General features: G+C 38.4%; 1 protein-coding gene across 5 annotated transcripts in view; it reads right to left on the bottom strand.

Moving 5' to 3' along the window:
- Positions 1-3625: 3625 nt before the first annotated feature.
- LOC107664920 (aryl-hydrocarbon-interacting protein-like 1) overlaps positions 3626-21831 on the bottom strand; it is a 30757-nt gene continuing 12551 nt past the window's right edge. For 3 of the 5 annotated variants that reach the window (XM_016455608.1, XM_016455605.1, XM_016455607.1), the window contains exons 3-8: positions 8505-8963; positions 7956-8135; positions 6296-6484; positions 5578-5754; positions 4770-4911; positions 3626-4479 (exon numbers count right to left, since the gene is read on the bottom strand). In XM_016455608.1, coding sequence (XP_016311094.1) covers positions 3809-4479; positions 4770-4911; positions 5578-5754; positions 6296-6484; positions 7956-8135; positions 8505-8600 — 1455 coding nt within the window. In that variant the 5' untranslated portion in view covers positions 8601-8963 and the 3' untranslated portion in view covers positions 3626-3808. Of the gene's footprint in view, positions 4480-4769; positions 4912-5577; positions 5755-6295; positions 6485-7955; positions 8136-8504; positions 8964-10975; positions 11125-11741; positions 11815-21831 lie in introns of those variants that run through there. The other 2 variants (XM_016455609.1, XM_016455606.1) reach the window with 2 other exon arrangements.

Genomic DNA, 21831 nt, shown 5'->3' with positions numbered 1-21831 from the left:
TTGTAACTGTTTGCACAAGTAGTTAAATTAGTACTGAATAAGTGACTAACAGATGCAGGAACAAATTACTGTTACCAGAAATTTTGAAAAAAGATAGTCTACTCGTGACTACAGACTTCCTAGTGAATTCAACTTTAAAGTAGCCTACTAGTAACAGTAGTTTTAAGGAATAGCCTACCTGTAAGCGGCTTGCCATACAACAGATAGACACTGTTTATTGACATGAAAGAGGTTTGTCTTGTTTGTTCAAGTACTTTCAGCACAATTTCGTGCCGTACAGAAATATTTACCATACAATGTGGGACTGCTGGTCTGAATTAGGAAACAACACCCAGACTTGAATTATTTCAATTATAACTTATTGATACTCACCATAATTGAATAGACCAATGCAACGTAGTCTGCACCAATTTTCTGGCGAATAGCTCCCCAGCACTCAGTCAGGTCCATTTACCGCCAGCATATGCAGGGCTGTAAATCACACCTGTCAGTAGATCTGTGCTCTGCTCTCTCAATGCAGCTCCTGTGCTTTTGCATATGATTTGCAAGAGTATGGCAAGTCATTTTAGCAATTATGCTCACTAGTATTAATTTAAAACTAAACTAGTACTATTAAAAATTAATCTCATTTATTACATTGTTTTAAATGCCAATAAGTAATCCAACTATTAGTGACTAGTATCATATACAGTATCAATATAGTGACTACTATTGTTTTCACTTTTACTGTACTTATTCATTACATACTAGTACTTATTCCCTTGCTAGTAAGTATCCCAAGTATATAACAAGTAACTTGTTCCATTGTTATTGGTACAGAATGCATTGAATTCTATGGTGGTCTGTGATTCAGACATCATTTATTAACATTTTTAACATTACTATTAACATTTCTATTTCTTAAACTATCCCAGTATCTATTTCACTATTAGTACCTGGATAGTATTTTTAAGACACTATTTAGCTCACTAGCTGTGATTGCCTTTTACCATATATAAATTACTAGTTTTAACAAATAGAATACACACTAGTCTCTAATGAAGTACTATTAGTTTGTACTAAGAAAACTGGAAAATGTTGTAACTGTTTGCACAAGTAGTTAAATTAGTACTGAATAAGTGACTAACAGATGCAGGAACAAATTACTGTTACCAGAAATTTTGAAAAAAGATAGTCTACTCGTGACTACAGACTTCCTAGTGAATTCAACTTTAAAGTAGCCTACTAGTAACAGTAGTTTTAAGGAATAGCCTACCTGTAAGCGGCTTGCCATACAACAGATAGACACTGTTTATTGACTCGAAAGATGCTTGTGTGGTTTGTTCAAGTACTTTCAGCACAATTTTGTGCCATACAGAAATATTTACAGTACAATGTGGGACTGCTGGTCTGAATTAGGAAATAACACCCAGACTTTAATTATTTCAATTATAACTTATTGACACTCACCATAATTGAATAGACCAATGCAACGATGCTTAGTGGCCACACGGGACAAAAGCAGGACAAAATGACCAGTATGAGGTAGTCTTTGGGTTTCTGCTGCTCTTGGGCGGCATTACCGGTCGATGAAGTGCGGCTCAGGCTCACTCTGGACTGAGAGAGAGGAGCCGACCCGAGCTGCCCCGCTGATCCGGATCTCAGCGGCAGACTGTGGCCGTTCTGATCCCCGTCGAGAGCCTTGTCATCCCCGACACTGACCGTGAAGGAGCTGGAGGTCTTTACCCCGGTGGGCTCGGTGGTCACGAGGAGTTTCTCGGTCTCGGCTGGTTGCGTTCCGCCGCTCTCCCCCAGATTCGATTTCGCAAACTCCGTATCTGTGTTTATTGCCATTGTGGAAATCCAAAGTTAATGTTTCTGGAAGATAACAAAAAAAAACCCTCCTTTTGGCGAATGTGAAATATTATCAAAGTTGTCAGGCGACGCTAATTTCCCATTGTTTACGTTTTTTTTTTTTTCAACGTAAAATAACGCGTTTGATTGTATTCATAAGGTTAATATGACTTTCAACGTCGAGTGAATATGTCCAGATTCTATTTCTCGCAATTTTTTTCTACTAATTAAAACAAGTCAAAGAGGCGTTGTGACTTTATCCTCCCATGTCGATATGGTCATGTTTAATGGATTCAGTTCAATCCAGATCGGAAGACGATCTCCTCTGCCCACACACTCAACTAAACCACAGAGACGCGACTCATCTGGACTTCCGCATTTCCCAAACGTCTTAAAAGGCGTAGAAAAACCTGTTTTCTTGTGTAAAAATGAAAAAGCAGGTGCCTTTGTGATATTGCAGCAGAGGAACAGAAGGTTAAAGTAGTTGCGCAGCAGTGAGTGGAGTGATGTTCCTCTCTCACCTCTTCTGCATCAATGATGGAGGTGCGCTGGTCCTGCATGACTTTCTATGTAATACTCCCAATGTTCTTCCCCTGGGGATGCTGCAATACCTGTTTGCGAGCCTTTTAAAACATTTTATACCATAAACAAGCATTACATATGCTATTTTCTTATTATCTGGTTACTTAACCAATTAGTCAAAGATTTAAGTGTTTCAAAGGAGGATACACTGAGAGAGAAAGAAAAAGTAGCCCATATATTTTGCTGAATAAAAGTAGGATGTTTGGAAAAGTTACATGAGACTTGACCACCTATTATTGTATCTTTTTATCAGTGATCTCTCATTAATCCATCTAGTGGATGGTGTTTAAATTATCTATGTATCTGTGTCCCCACTCAATGACAAGCATGGTTACATGAGGACACTGTAGATATGCTGGGAAACAGCAGACAAACACAAGGGAATCCCCTTAAAATAATATCTTATGATGTAATGACATTGATCCAGACTGTTCCTGAACACATATCATATCCCAGTCATAAGGGTCAATTTTCTGAAATGTACATTTATACATCATCTGAAAGCTGAAGCTTTCCATTGATGTATGGTTTGTTAGGATAGGACAATATTTGGCCAAGATACAACTATTTGAACATCTGGAAACTAAGGGTGCAAAAAAATAAAATATTGAGAAAATCATCTTTAAAGTTGTCCAAATTAAGTTCTTAGCAATGCATATTACTAATCAAAAATTAAATTTTTATATATTTACAGTAGGAAATTTACAAAATATCTTCATGGAACATTTTTTTGGCAAAAAATAAAAATCTATCATTTTGACCCATGCAATGTATTGTTGGCTATTGCTACAAATATACCCCAGTGACTTAAGACTGGTTTTGTGGTCCAGGGTCACATATGTATTAGTACAGGGTTTCCCAAACTGGGCTCATGAATTGATGAAAGGCTGAAATTCAATGCATAAAAATGCAACATCTTACAGTTATATTTGGCAAACAAGAAATCCAGGAGACCTCAAATAATTAAATAGTTTTACTTGCTCAGTTAAAATGTTTAAATCACTCAAACATGATTTATTTATGAACATGATACATTTTATACACATGCTCAATTTTATATGTAATATTTAAATGCATTATAGGACTGCAATGTCTGTGCAAAAAGAGTGGGACACACTGAGTTATCATGAAGTTTATGATGTTTTGAGACACAAAATGCTGCGGATGAATTAATTATTCATTATTCAATTATCCACCACAACATAGCAACTGATTAAGTACTATTTTATTGGATGATCTGGCAAAACTACAGTCACACTAAGTTAAATCTTACATTATAATGTAGATACATGAAGAAAAGCAACAACGCATTTCAGAGATAAAAAGTCTAAAGGGTTCAACTTTATCCCACATCATCGTTGCACCTCTCTTGAAATTTTTTTATGATTAAGACTCATTGACTGGTGTTTTCTGGTGTCATTTCAGCTGGAGTCATTTGTTCTGAAGTTATAAGATCCTGGTCTGCTTGTTCTGGACAGGTTGGCTCTGGAGTAATATCTTCAGAAGCTGATTGCTCCAGAAATGTTTGTACTGCTTCTAATTGTTCTGGAGTAGCTTCTTCTATGGTAGTTTGTTCTGGAGTCACATTCTGAGTAGCTGATTGTTCTGGTATCTCATGATCAGAACTCGATAGTGCAGTAGATGTTTCTTCTTGTGAAACAACTTCTTGTGTAACTTCCTGTGCTGAAGTTATTTGCTCAGGAGATGTTTGTGGTGAATTTGTTTGTTCTTCACCTGTTTTCTCTAGCGGTGCTTCCTCTGGACTCTGTTTTTCTTGAGTTGTTTCTTGTTCTGGAGATGTTTGCTCTGAAATCTCTTGATCTGGATTCTCCAGCTCTAGAGACCCTTGCTCTCTCGCCATTTTTGCGAACATGCCCTTGTACTTCAGTCTGTCTTCCTCATTTTTTAACTCCATTCTCATTTTGAGAACTGCAAGCTCTTTCTTGATTGTCTTTTTCATGCCTGGGTCCAGATCCAGGACTCTTATGAAATCATCTCTGGCCTCAGCTTCATTCCACACCTCCATGTGCGCTTTTCCACGCAGATAGAAGGCTTTCATTGCCCCTGCAAATACAGAGAATGCTTTCAACTGGTGCATTTCACATCAGGAAACACATCTTATAAGGCCAATTCACATCGCATCAACAGATGCTGATCAAGCGACAGTCAACCAATTACAGTACATGAATTCTTCTCAGGCATTCCAAGACCCAACAATCGCCACATGTTCAGTCGGTGAAACCAAGCGCTGACCAACACCAACAGATGACAATCTGACAAAACCAGACAAACTTCTGTTGCCATTTGTTTGCGTCTGTAATTGGCTGGAGAACTGACAATTTCCTGTTACTCACCAGGGTGCTGGTTGATGATGTCAGTCGTGTGTTCGATGACCTCATAGTACTCCTCCATGCGCAGCAGACACTGACAGTAGTTTAAAGTGAGCGTGTTGGCCATCTTCTCTAGTCTCAGCCAAGGAGCTTCCCATGCCTTTTCCTGAAGAAACAGACACATTTCGATTAAATGAGACGTGCCATACCTCATTAAAGGGATTGTTCACCCCAAAATGTAAATTCTGTCATTAATTACTCACCCTCATGTCGTTCCAAGCTTGTAAGACCTTCGTTCATCTTCAGAACACAAATTAAGATATTTTTGATGAAATCCAAGAGCTCTCTTACCCTCCATAGACAGCAACAAAACTGACACATTTAAGGCCCAGAATGGTAGTAAGGACATAATTTAAATAGTCACATTTAATATGTGACATCAGTGGTTCAACCTTAATTTTATGAAGCTACGAGAATACTTTTTGTGCGCAAAGAAAACAAACGAAAAAAAAAAGACTTTATTCAACATTTTTTTCTCTTCTGTCAGTCTTCGACACGCATTCACGACAGTAGCACGACGCATGCGTGTGCATTCCTCTGCTTGCAAACAAGTCTATGTGGGGTCAGAACGCTTGCAGATTTAATCAAAAATATCTTAATTTGAGTTCTGAAGATGAAAGGTTTTTGGGTGAACTATCCCTTTAATATTACATTAGCGGTATTGTTGTTCAATCTTTTCATGATCAAAATAATTAAAAGATATTTTTCTCAGAATTTAGACATTTTTAAGCTACTGAATGTATACAAAACCGCTACAGAGGTGTATTTTTACCTTTGTCTGCACATTCTTGATACACATAATGGCTTCCTTATATTTCAGTGTGGCGTCCTCATATCGGCCCTGTTTGAAGAGCTTGTTCCCTTGACCGTGGAGCACAGGTACCGCTTTCAATCTCTCTTCATCATTCAGAGCCCAGGACTCTCTGTCATACTCACTGGGCTGCTGTACCTGAACCCATTATTGGTTATTGCAGTAAGTTTCACACACATAATTAATTTCCAGTTTGTGCCACAGCCTAAACAGATATTAAAATGATCCTCTAGCTCCACCTAGTGGACATTTTGTGTACTGCTCCTCTGTATTAAACCGCCATAGCAGTCTGCCATAGATCAACTCAAGGCAGTAATAATGTATTTCACTAATTATCATATTGCAGATACACAAATAAAAAGCAATGAAAGGTTACAGCTGGTGCATATGGAAATTATATTATTACAGAAGACAAAGTCCTGCACACTGCTGTAGCTTGCAAAGAATAATTCAATTCAAAGTGTATTTGTTAGCACTGCAGCATTTCGATCTTTCTAAATTCCTGACGAAGGTCTTTAGGCTAAAACCTTGCAGTGATAATAAATATCAAGCCTTCTTTGCAAGCTAAAGCAGTGTGTGAGACCTGTTCTTCATGTAAAAGTATTCATGTATTAAATATGAAAGTATGTTTTTTGGCAAAATTTGCAAATATTTTTTCAATGTGCCTGAAAGTCCAGACCTTCAGAAGTTCCATTACAAAGTAAAGAGGCTGTGGTTCTTTCTGAAGCTCATCCAGATCATCATAGCCCAGGCTGTGGTAGGCAAACATGTTGGCCATGCCGCAGGTGTGAATGTGCCAGTCCACTGGATCTTTCCCCGCTGCGATACGCCGCAGACTCTTTGCCACTATTGGATACATACCAGTGTGCTGCTCGGCCACAGAGGAAAGAACATAAAATACTTATTAGCACTAAAACTTATTTGTAATCCCTAATATAAGTCATTTTTCAGGGTAAATGTTACATTTATTGGAGTTACTGCAAATATTTCCATTTCCAACTGATATTTTAAAAGCCATGGCACTTTTCTAAAGCTTACAAGTGTGTGTTTATGTGGCTGATGTGTCCATGACTGTGTTTGTATTAACAATCCTGGTATTTCCCATAATATTATAGAGACTGTTAGAGCCATACTGTATCTCAGGTTCTGGAGCTGGGATGACAGCTGTAAATGATGATTACATCATGTGGAACAGCCTCAGATTAATCCTATTTTGTAAGGATTTAAGCTTTCCATCAGGCTAATGTATAACAGTCTGGAACTCACTATAGTATTCCACAACTTTGTGCTTGTAGCGTACCATTAAAGTCACTGACGGAAAAGTCAGTCGCCACGTCTCATCTGAACGCATTTACTGTGTAAAGGGTTATCGCTATCGGGTTATGATATCAGTTTACAATTTGGCCTTCACTCAAACTTGAGGTGTGAATCATTTTTTAAGATAATTTTCTACTGTTCAAAGTTTTGGGTTCAGGAATATTTTTTTTAAATAATGTATTTTATTCAGCAAGAATACATTAATTTGATCAAAAACTGCCTTAAGGACTTTTACAAAGTTACAAAAAAAATCTGTTTCAAACAAATGCTATTCTTTTGCACGTTCTATTCATCAAGGAATCCTGAAAGAAAAAAAAAAGTATCACCATTTCCACAAAAATATGAAGCAGCACAACTGTTTTCAACATTGATAATAAGAGGAAATGTTTCATGAGCACCAAATCAGCATATTAGAATGATTTCTGCTGAAAAATCAGCTTTGTCATCACAGGAATAAACTAAAATATATTCAAATAGAAAATGGTCATTTTAAATTGTAATAATATTTTAAAATATTACTGCTTTTACTGTACAGCCCTGGTGAGCATAAGAGACTTCTTTCAAAAACGTTACAAATTTGACTGACCCCAAGCTTTTGAATGGTTAGGTAGACCTATATAATATTACATATATGAATAACTTAATTTTAGCACCACTGAGAATAGAAAAGAGAATGGCTTTTAAATTGCAATTTAACTGAATTTGAGGGAGCCAAGAGGATGTACAATTGAAAAAATAAATTTGAGGAAGTAGTATTAAAAATAGAATGAAATTCAAAGAAATTCATATAATTGTAACTGTAGTTTTTAACTACAAATAATAGACAATTAACAATAATTAATAGTCAATAAAATTATATAATTATTATTATTATTGATTTTTGTGTCTTTGAATTTTAATTCGATAGATTCCATTTACTTTAGATCCAGTTCAATATCCGATAAGTCTGGACTATTCAATTTAATCACAATGTTTAATTCCACCGCTGTAATTTATAGTATTGAAAATCACATTATACTTACAATGACGTCACACCAGAACTCAGCCACCTCCCCTATGTGCATGGACATGAGTAGAGTCTCCCAAACATCCAGTTTAAACATGTTCCCGATCACCATTTCCATGGGCATACCTGCTTTCTTACTGTCATCTATCACGGTGCGCTCATCATTACAGAGCTGAGTGCGGAAATGGAACGTCACCTGCAGGGAACATGGAACGAAAGAGTTAGATATTTTGTTAGTTTGGGTTTAATCTGCTGTTAAATCCACAAAAAAACCATTACTCGGCAATAAAAATCTTTATATACCTCATAAGACCTTATAGTTTTGGTTATTCAAAGCCACACACTCCCTACAGATGACAACTTACTAAGTTTACATTAAAGAGACACATCTGATTATATAATGCCATAAAAACAACCTATTACGAGTTTAATGAAAAAAGACGTGATCCCTAGATTCAGTTAGGCAAACAATGAAATGACTCACATCCTGGAACAGTTTCTACTGTTACAAATGCAATGACGCTCCTGCCATATATGCATATAAAATATGACTGTGAAGCTGTACCTTAGTTCCTGTGACAAATTTAGGCTTCTCACTGATCCCTCCATGCAAGATGCTTTTCTTGATCCCTTCAACACCCAGCATCATGCTTTCCTCCATAATGTCTGATATCTTTGTATTGGAAGTGTGTTTGTGTGACTGAAGAGGTGTAAAGACTGACTGGATCTGGATTAAGAAGGCTGGGATAACAGGATTAGGCCCAGCAGCCCCACCTTCTCATCCACAGAAGGGCTTTCCTCAGCATTTTCACACTACATCCACAACCAGAAGAGTCCAGAACGTTCTGGATGAAGCTGGGGTTCTTCAGCCGCCTTCTGTTCAATCCCAACATAGTGGTCTACAGGAACACTGAAAGAAAGGATCTGATGTAGAGCTGGGTATGGACTCAACGACCACATCACACACATGTGGCCGACAGCTGGATCGCAAAGAGCGTGTTGCAGCACTGCCGGTGCCGAGCTCCTGCAGAGACAAAAGTTTGGAACAATCCATCTGCATTATGCCGTTTTGTAAGACTGTCCTGGATTAGACACTAAATTACATGCAATTATGGTTTTTACAAGCCATGTCTGAATATTGTGTACCGGCCAATCGCATATCTGAACCCTTATTAGAATCTGCAATATTAGTAAGCATTGGATTCACCGGACAAAACAACCAGGATGGGACCCAACTATCAAAAGTGTAAAAACACATTTTGTGGTAATCACAGGACAGGTATCTGCCATTAATAAGAACTGTTCAAAAGGTTACACATTCTGTAGCCATCTGATATATATTGGCCGTAGCTGATATTCTTAAGATGCTTTAGTACAAGTTAAGAGTTTATTGTACATTTCCTGTAACAATAACAGAATGTACTGAAGTTTGCATTCCAGAAATCACATGGTCAAGGTCAACACTGTCTCTGTTTTTTTGAATGCTGCCATCCAAGTCTATTTAAAAACAGTATTGCCCTCTGCTGGCCACAATGTGGACTTTGCGATCTTAATTTGGCGCTTATTTTAGGACTCTCTTCAGATTCAGAATGTCACCGTCTATGTCTGTTGCTTTTATTGAAATAAAGAAGGTTTAAGTGAATGGTTTGTCATTGTATTATATTTATAGTGTATGTTTAGTTAAAAAGCAGTCATGATTGTATATAATATTCAATAAGGCTCTGTAGTTGTACAGTAGCTAAGCTAGCTTATATCATCTTGCAGAAGTAATATTGAAGGTTTCTAAACCAAGTGGGCTTCCAGAAGTATGAGATAACACTGTCATTCAAAAGTTTGGATATTTTTTAATGTTTTTTTTTTGTGTGTGTGTGTCATTTATTTGATCAGAAAAACAGTAAATATTTATAACAGTATTAATGTCAAATATTGTTGCAATTGTTTTTTCCTTTTTTTTCTGTGATTGCAAAGCTGAATTTGCAGCATCCATTACTCCAGTCTTCAGTGTCACATGATCCTTTAGAAATCATGATTCAAATATGCTGATTTGGTGCAGAAGAAACATTATTCATGTTACAACATTTGTGCTGCTTAATTTTTTTGTGGAACCATGATACTTTTTTTCAGGATTCTGTAATGAATAGAAAGTTCAAAAGAACAGCATTTATTTGTGATATTTTTATTTTAAATTTTTTTGTAAGTGTAAGTTTTTGTAAATAAATATTTTGCTGTCACTTTTAATCAAGGTAATGCATCCTTGCTGAATAAAAGTACACATTTCGTTAAAAATCTTACTAACAGCAGTTTTTCAACAGTCTGTGTCTGGTGCTAGACATGTCTGAGGTTCATTCTGAATGCTCTTCATAGTCAAAGATGAAAGTTGTAATCTTCTCCTCTCAAAAGACTTCCAAAAGTGGAATTATAAGCATGTTGCCATGGGTACAGGCCAGAATCGAACATAAAAGCATTATTGTGTTGTTTGTTTTCCCAATGTTTTCCTGAATTTCCCGATTTCAACATTCAACATCAATTTCATATAAAACAAAACTGATTAAAAATGTTAATGACAGCGCCTATATTACATAGTTTCACTGTTAATGACAAGGTTAAATCATTTAGACCTTGTGTCTGTTTCAATGGCTTCACTCTTCTCTGGTGTTTTATGATTTATGACATTTGGTGTTACCCAAATTACTTTTTGATTTACAGCCTGTGACAGAGCAGAAAATATGACATAATGTGGAAGTTTACCTCAATCAAAGCATATCACATTCATCTTGATCTTTTTGTTTTTGTTTTTGTTTTTTTGCTAAAAAGCTTTCATCTATTTCAGGAGCAGGTTAAAATTTACATGTGAAAGTACATTTAATTAAAGAACAATTACATTTATTTTTAAAAAATTAAAACAAAAAATTTCTCGTTGCTAAGATCAGTTGATTTCTCGAGCTCTGCATGGCTGTTTGATGAATGCTGCAGTGGAGCGGCTGCAGTGCGATGGCTGTAAGTGGGTCTGATCTGTGCAGCTCTGTGATTGCTCACCTGCCACAGACGCAGAAGGACATTAATGATGCTGTGAGTGAGGTTTGATGTCAAGAGTGAGTCATGGAGACTGCGTCAGTTCACCCACGCATGCTGTGTTGTGCGTGTGCAGCCACGTGGAGAACGGCATGTGCGCCATCAAAACGATTCTATGAAAAAAAAACGAAAACCTGAATATTGAAAATGTATCAGCAATCCGCTCATGTAATGTGACACTCACTGCTGGGCTCAGAATTAAGCTGTGATCCTGTGTTCATAAAAAGATGAGGAGGGCACCCAGGAACAGACAGGTGACTGGTCTGTCAGCGTTAAGCCATGGTGATGTGTGTGTGTGTGTGTGTGTGTGTGTGTGTGTGTTACTCTCATCCAGCCTTGTCATAATGTGACACATTGTGCTGACCTGACACTACATGAAACTGTAGGAAACATCCTGTGTTAGGAGAGGAAGTGGTATCTGAGACACCATTCCCATTCAGGGAGCCCATTTTCTGTGGCCTTTTCACACATCCTGTGCTCTGCTTTCAGCCGACAGGACACGTGTGTTAGGATCTCTTTAGTCACCCATGCTTTACTGAATCAAAGGAGCCCTGAACACTTCTGCATGACAAGCTCATCATACACTCATGTGTGTGTGTGTGTGTGTGTGTGTGTGTGATTGATAGATAGATAGATAGAGCAACAGAAGAATAGATAGATAGACAGAGCAACAGAAGGATAGATAGATAGATAGATAGGCTCCAAGCAGTGAGGTGAGTGTGTGTAATACCTGTAAGCTCCAGCAGGAGGGTGTCTGTTTGTTCCACTTTGTTTTGAGTTGATCAGAGCTGCCTGGACTTGCAAAACAGACAAACCTGTAAAACCGAACACTGCGCTATTTCTCATAAATGTTCTAAAGTCAGCACTATCCAAGACACTGGTGTTTCATTCAAAGTGTCTTTAAAAAAGGGTCAGTGATCTATCAGTCAGGATCACATGATCCAAAAATAAAGGTCTATATCCAAAGATGAATGTGGTGGTAGCCTAAAGCCACCAAGATTATCTTACCTAACCCTAACCCAAACCCTACGCAAAATAAGGGTGACTGGAGAGTTACTGGGATCACAAACCTGATCTGTGACTATTGCACCCTTGAGCAACTCACTTAACCCCAGAATGTCTCTCTAATGAGTATTCCATCTGTCACTAAACAGTAACTAACTTAAAAGTCATTTTTATGCGATCAGATATACAAAAAACCTTATACGACAGTAATCTGAGTTCCTTGATATAATACTGTTAAGATACGAACTCCTGACAGGATAATGAATTCAGAGTTGACAGTGTCATGTTGGCCTTTGGGATCCAGGGCAACGAGTGGCCCGATATCTCCCCGCTGGAGCCTCATGTACCTCCCCTCGACCTTTAGATACATACCACCGCGCATAGCAGGCAGTACAAAGGGCACATGAGCGCACACTCTCACACTGAGCACTTGCTGACACAGCCACCTTCCCACCATCATGTGGGACGAGCTATTCTATAAGCTCCGTCACTCATGGAGACCAGCTGACCAGGATATTCTGGGATGGCCGTAGAATCAGATGGTCCAGCTCTCAACCCTAAATGCTCTTTAAACTCTTCGGACTTTAGAGACCTGCAGATCTATGACAGAAAGTATGGACACTCCACGGGCCAAAGCATTATCGCTAAAGAGTCTGGCCAAAACTGAGTGATCTGTGCACAGGTGTCATTTTGAATTGAGTGTTCCGTATACTAGCTGTTATTCTCTGCTAAATCTCACTCAAAAAGATACATCCAAATTTTTATCAAAAGAGGGCAAAAGCCGCACAAGTACCAAGAGTATTTGACTGACATCAAACCTGTCATAATGCTTCTTATAGCCATTGCAAGTGCAGGATTTGAGTGTCATGGTGGAATGGATGATTATAACAAATTGTTAACTTTTGAACTGCACCATCCTAAAAAATATGTTTTTGCATTGAGCTTAAAGCTCTATGCGTTCGTCTGTTTGCATACGCTAAGAGTTTACATCCAAACTAAATGTATATTTTGGGCTTAACAGACCTTTTTTGAGCATTCAAAACACTCGTACATGTGCATTTGTCTGCACACAAGTCCAAGCGGATGCAAAAATTACATGGGTGATGTGCACAGACATCAGCTAATTGTGAAAATTACATAACGTGGACTGTCTGTGAGCAAGAGCAAAACGTGAACAAATGAAGAAGACTTTGGGCTTATTATATTTCAGTTTTTTTAAATATAGATTTTGCTCTTTATCTGACTTAAAACTGAACTTACAACAAATAAAAGAGTGACAGCCCAAATAGCCAATCAGCTTGCTGCATTGAAAAGCTTCATTTGCCATCCGCCATTTTCTCAGTCAAGAGCTGTGTCCCAGTTTAGAAATGCATCCTTCATTTCCGGAGCAATGAAGGATACAACTAATGGATCCTTCACGACCCAGACTATCATGAGATTCATTGTGCCAATGACAACAGGATTAAAAAAAAACTAAATGCAGGATTACACTTTTGGTTTCAAAACAGTCGAACATATAATAATTCAAATGTATAAATGTAAAAAAAAAAAAAAAAACTTTAAAGCTGTTTAAATGTTGACTTACATCTTACTAAAATGTGATTTTATAGTTAAGTTCTACCTTCACGGACTTTGAAGGATGCAGCCTCTGAAATTGGGACACAGCTAAGATTAACTGAACTGCCGAACACATACAAACCTCCCTTTTTGGCAAATTCCTTTATGGTAAAGTGGTGTTGTTGTGGCACATGTAATTTGAATACTGGATAAACTAAGATAAACTGCATTTTAAGTAATTTTTATCTAAAATCATCAGGTAGTTAAGCATTGGATAGAACAATAGAATCTTTGTGATTAAGAATAAAATATACTGTTAAAATTCACCAAGATCAAAAAGTAGTGCAATTCCACTGCTATTGTGAGAAAAATGATAGTGTCAGATTTGCATACCACATTGCTTTCCTGCTTTCATTTTCAATGAAACCAAAACCATGGACTGCATGGTACTATTGCAGTGTAATGCAATATTTTGTTTTACAAAGTGTGCTTCAGTTAAGTCCTACAGTAGCATCTTTGAAGCCCTCTTAAGATGCTGGATTCAAGAGAGCACGCCAGCAAATCCTCTTCACATAAATCTCATTTAATGTGTCCGGCCTCAAAACCTGAACATTGTAACCTCAAAGACATTCCATCATAAACCTCACCACGCTTGCCCAGGCCTTTGACATTTGGTCACATGAGTGACACAGCTGTCGTTGAACGTGCTGCTAGTGTGACGCTGGAGAAGCAGATCTCTCGGGGTAGTGCGCAGTGTGTGGCGTTCTCGGGTCCCGCAGGTCTCTGGGGGGGGTGGGAGTCAGAGCCAGACACGTGTTGGGAAGCCAGAGACCGAGGCGGCCAGCCGGAGGGCTAAGCCAAAGCTGGGATGCATTATCACATTCCTCCATGCAGAGAGCCAAAGCAAAAGGTCCACTAAACAGTCCACTCACAAGAATGCAGGCAGCAGGGAAGCTGTGGAAAAACATAACATCTTCTGTGTTTATGTAGAAATGTTGCTGAGGAATTTGAGTCATGTGATTCTGGAGTCATCGCAACACGTCAATTCCACCTTAAGATCCCCTGAATGAAAAACAAATAAGTGGACAACTCAGTTTAATGATGTAATATCATTGATGACCACATGATGAGGGTGTGGCAAAAATCCATGTTCTTGGGAATAATCGGTCAGGAATAGGATTAGTGCAGTTTCTCAAAGAGTTGTGCCTCATGCTGAACATTCCTGTGCCCCAGTGGCAATGTTCCTGTCAGATAGGTCTTCACAGGTGAACAAAGGCACGTATGCTTGTCATGGTTCACAGGAAAGGCTATAAATAAACATAAATACACACATTCCAAGGACATCAGGGTGTGAAGGTCTCAGGTGAGGGCCTCAGAGAGCTTGTGCCAACATCTTAGACTGCAGACCCACCCAAACGCACTCACTGACCTCCCCTGAATCAAACGCAAACCTCTCCACTGGAAAAATGGGTCAATTAGCCACAAGAAAGAGAAAGAGCGTGAGAGAGTTTGAGGGAGCGTGCGTGTGGGAATGCCAGAGCGTTTTAGAAAATGAAGAAAAAAAGCTTTGTTGCAATCTATTATTAAAAAGCTGCTCTGGTTATAGAAAAATCTAAAGTGATTTGCATACAGCTATCAACAATTTCTTCAAATATGCAAGTCCAAGCTCATTTTGGCTCTAAAGCTTGGGTGTATGATGGCATTTGCAACAGTTAGCTAACATTCACAGCCCGTTATACAACAGTTAGTTTCATCCTTGAATTTGATAGGCTGAGCTGTCTGTGTTCCAGACAGATTGTCAGTTCATACATTAGTGGTAGAGATTTTAATTGATTATTTCTGCAGCTTACATTGTTAAGTCAGTAGGTGGCGACAAGGCACTGTCTTCATGAATGAGTCATTGAATCATTCATCCAACAGATTTGTTTGAAAACACAATTAATTCACTTTACTATCCCATGAGGTCATGGGAGAGGTTTTTTGAAGGCAGTGAAATGAGAAACCGAAGCTGGTAGGTCACATGACAATGACAATGACAACATGGCAATAAAATTCATACAACACCTATTCATATTATATAGAATATACTTTTTTAACTGTTCTGAAGTCATTACTAACTTAAAAAAGTACCTACTCGGAGAGCATGTAATTTACTCATTCATTTAACCGATTCATCCAAAACGCTAATTCACGTAGGAACACAAAACTAGGGATGGCACTTTCGAGGGACTGCTTTGTGAAGCTTCGAAACCTTTGAAAATCATTTGTGTGTATTAAATTGCTGAAGTCACGTGCTTTGTTACATCATAACTGTTTCAAAACATTTCGAAATTTCGATGGTTTGCATTTGGGGGGGCGATCTTTGTGAACTCGTGAAGTTGAGCTCATTGAGATCGCCCCCCTAGTGGCGAACCATTGAACCAGCGTCTATGGGTTTTACCTGAACTTGGATCAGTTTTATCAATTTTATCAATTAGAAATTTTTAATGAGACATTTGTGTAATTAAAAGGAAGAGTAGTAGTAGTAGCCTCTTACTGTCCTGTTTACACAAGCTCTCCATAAAAAAAAAAACTAAACACGCCCTAACAAATTAACAATAATAATTAAAAATACATATCATACAGACATTTCATATTTAATGGTATTTTATTAATTTAATTGCATTTAATGTATTATAGTTTCAATAAAACATTTGCAATGGGTTTGTAAAAGCAGTTTTTTGCATGTTTTGGCCTGAGTTTTTGTTGCATTTACACAGTTTTGACCAGCAGGCGTCATCGGCATGTGGTCTTTCGAGCACTTCGAAAGAGTGAATCATTTTGCAAAGCAGCTGGTTCAGTTGACTCGAAACTTCGAAAAGGTTTGTTTCTCCCATCTCTACACAAAACGTGTTGACCTTATGAGTGAGTCATTGAATCATTTAATCAACCGATTTGTTCATTAATGATTCATTCATGAAATTCGCCTGTACTTTTTTTGTGTTGCTTGGAAAACAACACACTCTTGTTTGAAACATTTTTTTTGTCTTGTTAGTGGAACACACATACACAAAATAACTGGCATTACCATTTGTAAAATGTAAATTACTCGATATTAATTTCTTGTTTATTTAACTGTTGTACTGCAGCAAAATCTTGCAATTGTCTTTTTGTTTGAAACAGTATTGTACAACTATCTCATGGCTAAGAACATTCTTCCTCATATGTTATTGCTTAAATAGCTTTACTTACCTAAATGCAGGGTTTGACAGGCCTCAGCCAGTTGAGACAGATCAGCTGAGAACAACAATGAGCCAGTGTGGGAAACGCCACTGTTCCTTTTTCATTAAACAATAGCGCTAGGCCCCATGCCATGCTGCTGTTGGATGTCATGTCACCCTGTTCACATGGACACACTGTACTTCTCACGAGGAAACAGGAACTACATACATTCCTCAAACCGCACTGCTGCAGAACAGCTTTATATTTATTGTCTCTGCGTGTCAATGACGTGGTGGAATGAGGTATTTAAACTATCCCACAAGATACTTCAAAGAGTATTATTGTACATAGGCAATTGTATTTTAAATGTAACTGTCAAAATATATAATTGAAATATATATAGCCTATATATATATATATATATATATACAACAAGGTAGTGTTACCATATAATTTTTTTAATTTTAATACATTGCTTATAACCTAAATTATTTGAACCTATGAACATAGGTGCCCTTTCAAGCTAAACAAAATCTAAATACGCATAATTAGTGGTATAGACTTAAGTCTAAAAAGAGGATTAACATTGTCATGTTGTCCTGTTCATCCAAAACAATCCGACGTTTTGTCACCTGGCATCACAGTTCATCTCTTTCAGATGAGAGAAGGCCTGACAGACCAGTGACGGAGAACATCACATGATGAGGTCAGAGAATTAAATAAAATTGATTAATGACAGTATCATTAATATTCAAGCAACTTCATATAAGAAATGTGCCCAACATGAAGTAATAGTGATATAAAAAAAGACAGTGAACGCGTGGCTCAAAGCTCAATTGTGAGGGAGGGAGAGGGAGAGTGTTGAGGGAGATGTATGCCGAGGCATCATGTCTCTTTAATGAGATTGTCTAGCCTATGTAGTTACCCTAGTCAGACTTTCCATGGAATTACATAACCAGCCTTTAAACAGAGAAGGGAATCATCGTCTGGTGGACAGGTCCTGTGATGACATCACTGCTGGGATTACGGTACAGAGATGACAGATTAATGATTCACAATCAATTTTTACTGCCTCCTATTTTTCCATACATTTTAGTTCTTCCTGTTCTCTATCCATCCCTCCTACGTACTGCTCAGAAATGTACTCCTTTAATCAATTTTCCACCTTTTCATTCTAGGATTTTCCTAATAGGGTCTCTCCCCTGGCTATTTCTGGATCTGTCGGCTGCATGCTGCTATATGTATGACACTGCTTCATTTAACCGGGTGGCCAGTTATGTACTCATACATTGGTGGGTGTACATATGCTCTGAGTCATCCGGCCCTCAGACACCCTGCATATGGGATTTTCCAGCAGCATCTAATGAATTCACCAGACTGTGGGGAGCGGCTCTAATCACAGGGCCTGAACATGGACCTGCTAAGAGGGCCGCTTGTTTTTGACCAGGAGTTGAAGCCCCAACAAACATCCCCATTTACAAGAAGAAAGGTGAGGTTTGAGTGCTCAAATATTCATTTATTTGTCAAATGTTTAACACAGGGCCCAAAAACACGTTAATCACAAATGAAGCATATTACTGACATGATATAGCGAGCTAGAGGGTTCTTATTGGTTAAAAGTCGCGATGAATTAAAGTAATGACAGATTTCATTACATTTCATTAGATTTCCATAGTGACATCCATCCAAATGAAACCTTATAAAGAAAAAAAAAATGTTGAGCGGGACATGGCTCTGTCTGTCGATTATTGATTAAATGGAGGTAGATCTGAATGCAAGCTTGCAGCCAATTGTAAGAAATAGTAAGTTATTCAGACTAAATGATTGGAGAGGTTGTAGTTATAACATTTTGATTATGAGGCCAAAAAACATTTCCACTAAAACATAAATGGATGAATCATTCAAAACATGCATTTAGAACTATACAGATTGAATTTTCATTTCACACGACTTTGGTTCATATGGCTTTGGAGATTTTTTTTTGTTTTGTTTTTTTTTGAGCTTATTAAAAAAATCTATATATTTATGCTTATTAAGTCATACAGGTTTGGAACTACATTAAGATTTTTGGCTGAACTATCCCTTTAATGCACACTGACAAGAAGTAAAGGAGGGGTCATGTACGTCAGCACTGATTTAAACAAACGAGGAACATTTAAACGCTGGAAATCTGGGCCAAAGGCCATTCCCGCAGTGAGTGTCAATGACATGAGCTGCAAGGATCAGGTGGGATGCGGATATAAAAATATGGAGCCCTGTAGTGTACATGTTGTAAATGAGAATGACAGCCTTACATTCCATGTGACTCTTCCTGGTTTTCTTCCTGGCTATAAAACCGAACAGTCACCGTGAATCTCCCTCAGTCTCTTGAGGCCATTGTACGGTACTGAATTACACATTGTGCCGCTTGCCAGTCAGACAGGTTACATGACACCCGCTGTGCAACAAGCAGACTGTGTGGTACATTGACCAGGTAAAAGGAAAAAGGCACCGGCGTGCCAAAGGGCAAAGGTCAGGCAGGATTGCGGGATGCTGGAACAGTGTTGCGACACGGATGTTTCGTCAGGTGAATGATCTCCTGCTTCCCTGGAACTCAAGGTAATCTGGTTAAGGAGCTTTAACCCTGCGGAAGGGGGGGATTTAGACGAGTTGTAAAACCCCTTTGCACCAAGTCTGGATCTGTTCTTTCTCACTTGTGTCCAAGCAGTCCATGTGGCGATAAATGTTTCATCAGTCCACCCAAACGGACTTCTGTTTCGTGAACAGATTTTGTGTGAATGAGTGTGGAACATGGCGTGTGAAACATGGTGTACCAATGAATCTTAAATTCCTATGTTCATTCCAATTTAAATTGAATTAAAGTCCGAACAAGTTGTTCTAGATGCAGCTACTTACCCTTTGCGAAAAACAAACCATAAGACAAAAAAAAAATTATAACTTCAAGGGCCTCATTTATGAAACGCACATACAATTGGACTTGATCCAAAATTTCATGAATTTTACACTGACAAACCTGATTTTCTGAAAATAATAGTAATGCTAATAGTATATGCCATACTGACCATGGCTGTTTTTTGTGCATAGAGACGTTTATAAGAATGTTCAAATATTATACATCTTTATAAATTCCTTCTGAATGCAAAACTGTCCATTGTACAGTATGTGTGCTTTCGACCCTAAGTTTAAACATTATCTAAAGTGTCGAAGGTACACTGAAGATCCCTGGAGGGTGATCCGAGCACCCTTTACCCTGGTGCAAAGTAACCGTGAGGTATCTGACCTCTGCCATTTGGGATTATTTTGCACTTGTGGGGCCCTTTCAAGCTCAACCTTAATTAAACAAAAAGGGCTCTGTGACCCATCTCACATTCAAGGAATGTTCACAGACACAAGTTGTCCCGCAAAAAAAATATTTCAACTTATACCTCATATGGGACCAAAAAAACAAACAAATATAAACAGCATTGACATCTAGTTAGTAGTTAGCCTATGGGGGATCATAGCGTGCAACATATTTTGCCTTTTGGCCTGTTCCTTGAAAGAATGCTTTGAGAGGCACGATTCAATGAAAAATTATTCCCTGAATAAATCTATTTTGATTTAAGAGTGTTTTGTTTCACATTTAGCAGTTAAATCAATTAGTACCACTGTATTAAATGGTGGGAAAGAGGCTCCAAACTGACCTTTCTGAATACAAGGCCATCAATCTAGCCGTAAAACAATTCCAACATAAAAAGATTAACCATAAACCACTACAATAAATTGAATCTGGACCATGTAAAGTTTTCAAAAATTCAACAATAAAAGCTAGGATGCAGAAATCATGTTCACATTCATAGAGAAAATTAGAACCACAACAAAAAAATAAACATTTCATTTTAAGTAAAAATAAACAAGGCAAGTCTTCCCCAAAGCCATTTTATTTTTTTATTTGAGCATCACATCATTCAGTCACATTTGTCCATATTGCAAGTCTGTTCATTTAGGCTTTCATAGTAATCTAATCTAAACGTAGGTGTTAACCCTTACCGTCTGGCCCTAAAGAGGGTTAAAGCGGGAGTAGTGCACTGTACTATCTACGGCCTAAGTGCACCTGAAACTCAGACAGGCCGAGCTTTTTTTAAGAGCAGCCGAGACGACGACCCTCAACAATCTTTTAATGCACTTGTGGAGAGATTGACATTAGACTAGAGCGGATCAGGTAGGCGATCTTCGCCCATGACCTGAAGAAGCCCTTGAGAGGAGGTCAGAACTATAGGTACTGTTACATGTGCAAAACTGTGACACGGTTGAGAACTTGGTGAGAGAGTGGCATGATCTTGTACACGTTTGGAGGGAGAGGAACGGAGAGCATATTTAAGGCACGCAGCATCTGGTTCTGCTAAATGCCTAGAATATTCTCAGTTTTCATCTGGCTGGGAGGATTTAGAGGGACGCATTTTCATATCCTGTTTTCGGTGCTGAAGAAGTCAGCCTCGAGGAGTTTACGGCTTGCGTAAGGTCAGTTCACGTGACGAGTGTGTATATAGGCCGATCTGTGTGTGTGACCAAGGTTATATGCGTACACTGTGCACAAGCTCATAAAAATCATATTTATGCCATAGAACGGCCTCGAAAGGGAAAGAGAAAGTTACGCTCTGCAGTCTTTCATCAGTTGTTCCCTGGAGGATCTCTGCGACTTTCAACACACAAACACATCAAAGCCTGGGCATGTCTACAGAATGCATGGAAACATCTATAAGAACACTACTTTCAGTAGTACTTTTAATATTTCGGGCCACTAAATGTCAGGTCCACCATTTGCTACAGCAGAAGAGCAAGATGGCCACCTCTGTCAGCTCGGTTGAGAGCACAGAATGCCACTCCTGTACTGCTCCACAGCATGGACCCCGTATGGTAGCCTTTGTTTATGCCTGAGAAGAACGAATAGCCAAGCTCAGATAGCTCACGTGAGCAGGCTGCTGAAGGGACCAACAAAAATGGGATCCGTCTGATCCAGGATTGGTTGAGATGGCCTCATCGACTGTCTGGAATGATGCTGTTACCTCTGCATCTCC

This window comes from Sinocyclocheilus anshuiensis, unplaced genomic scaffold (assembly GCF_001515605.1).
Source record: "Sinocyclocheilus anshuiensis isolate Anshui unplaced genomic scaffold, SAMN03320099.WGS_v1.1 scaffold319, whole genome shotgun sequence".
Taxonomy (NCBI): domain Eukaryota; kingdom Metazoa; phylum Chordata; class Actinopteri; order Cypriniformes; family Cyprinidae; genus Sinocyclocheilus; species Sinocyclocheilus anshuiensis.
Note: the sequence above shows the minus strand (reverse complement) of the source record. Positions and strands in the feature narration are given on the sequence as shown.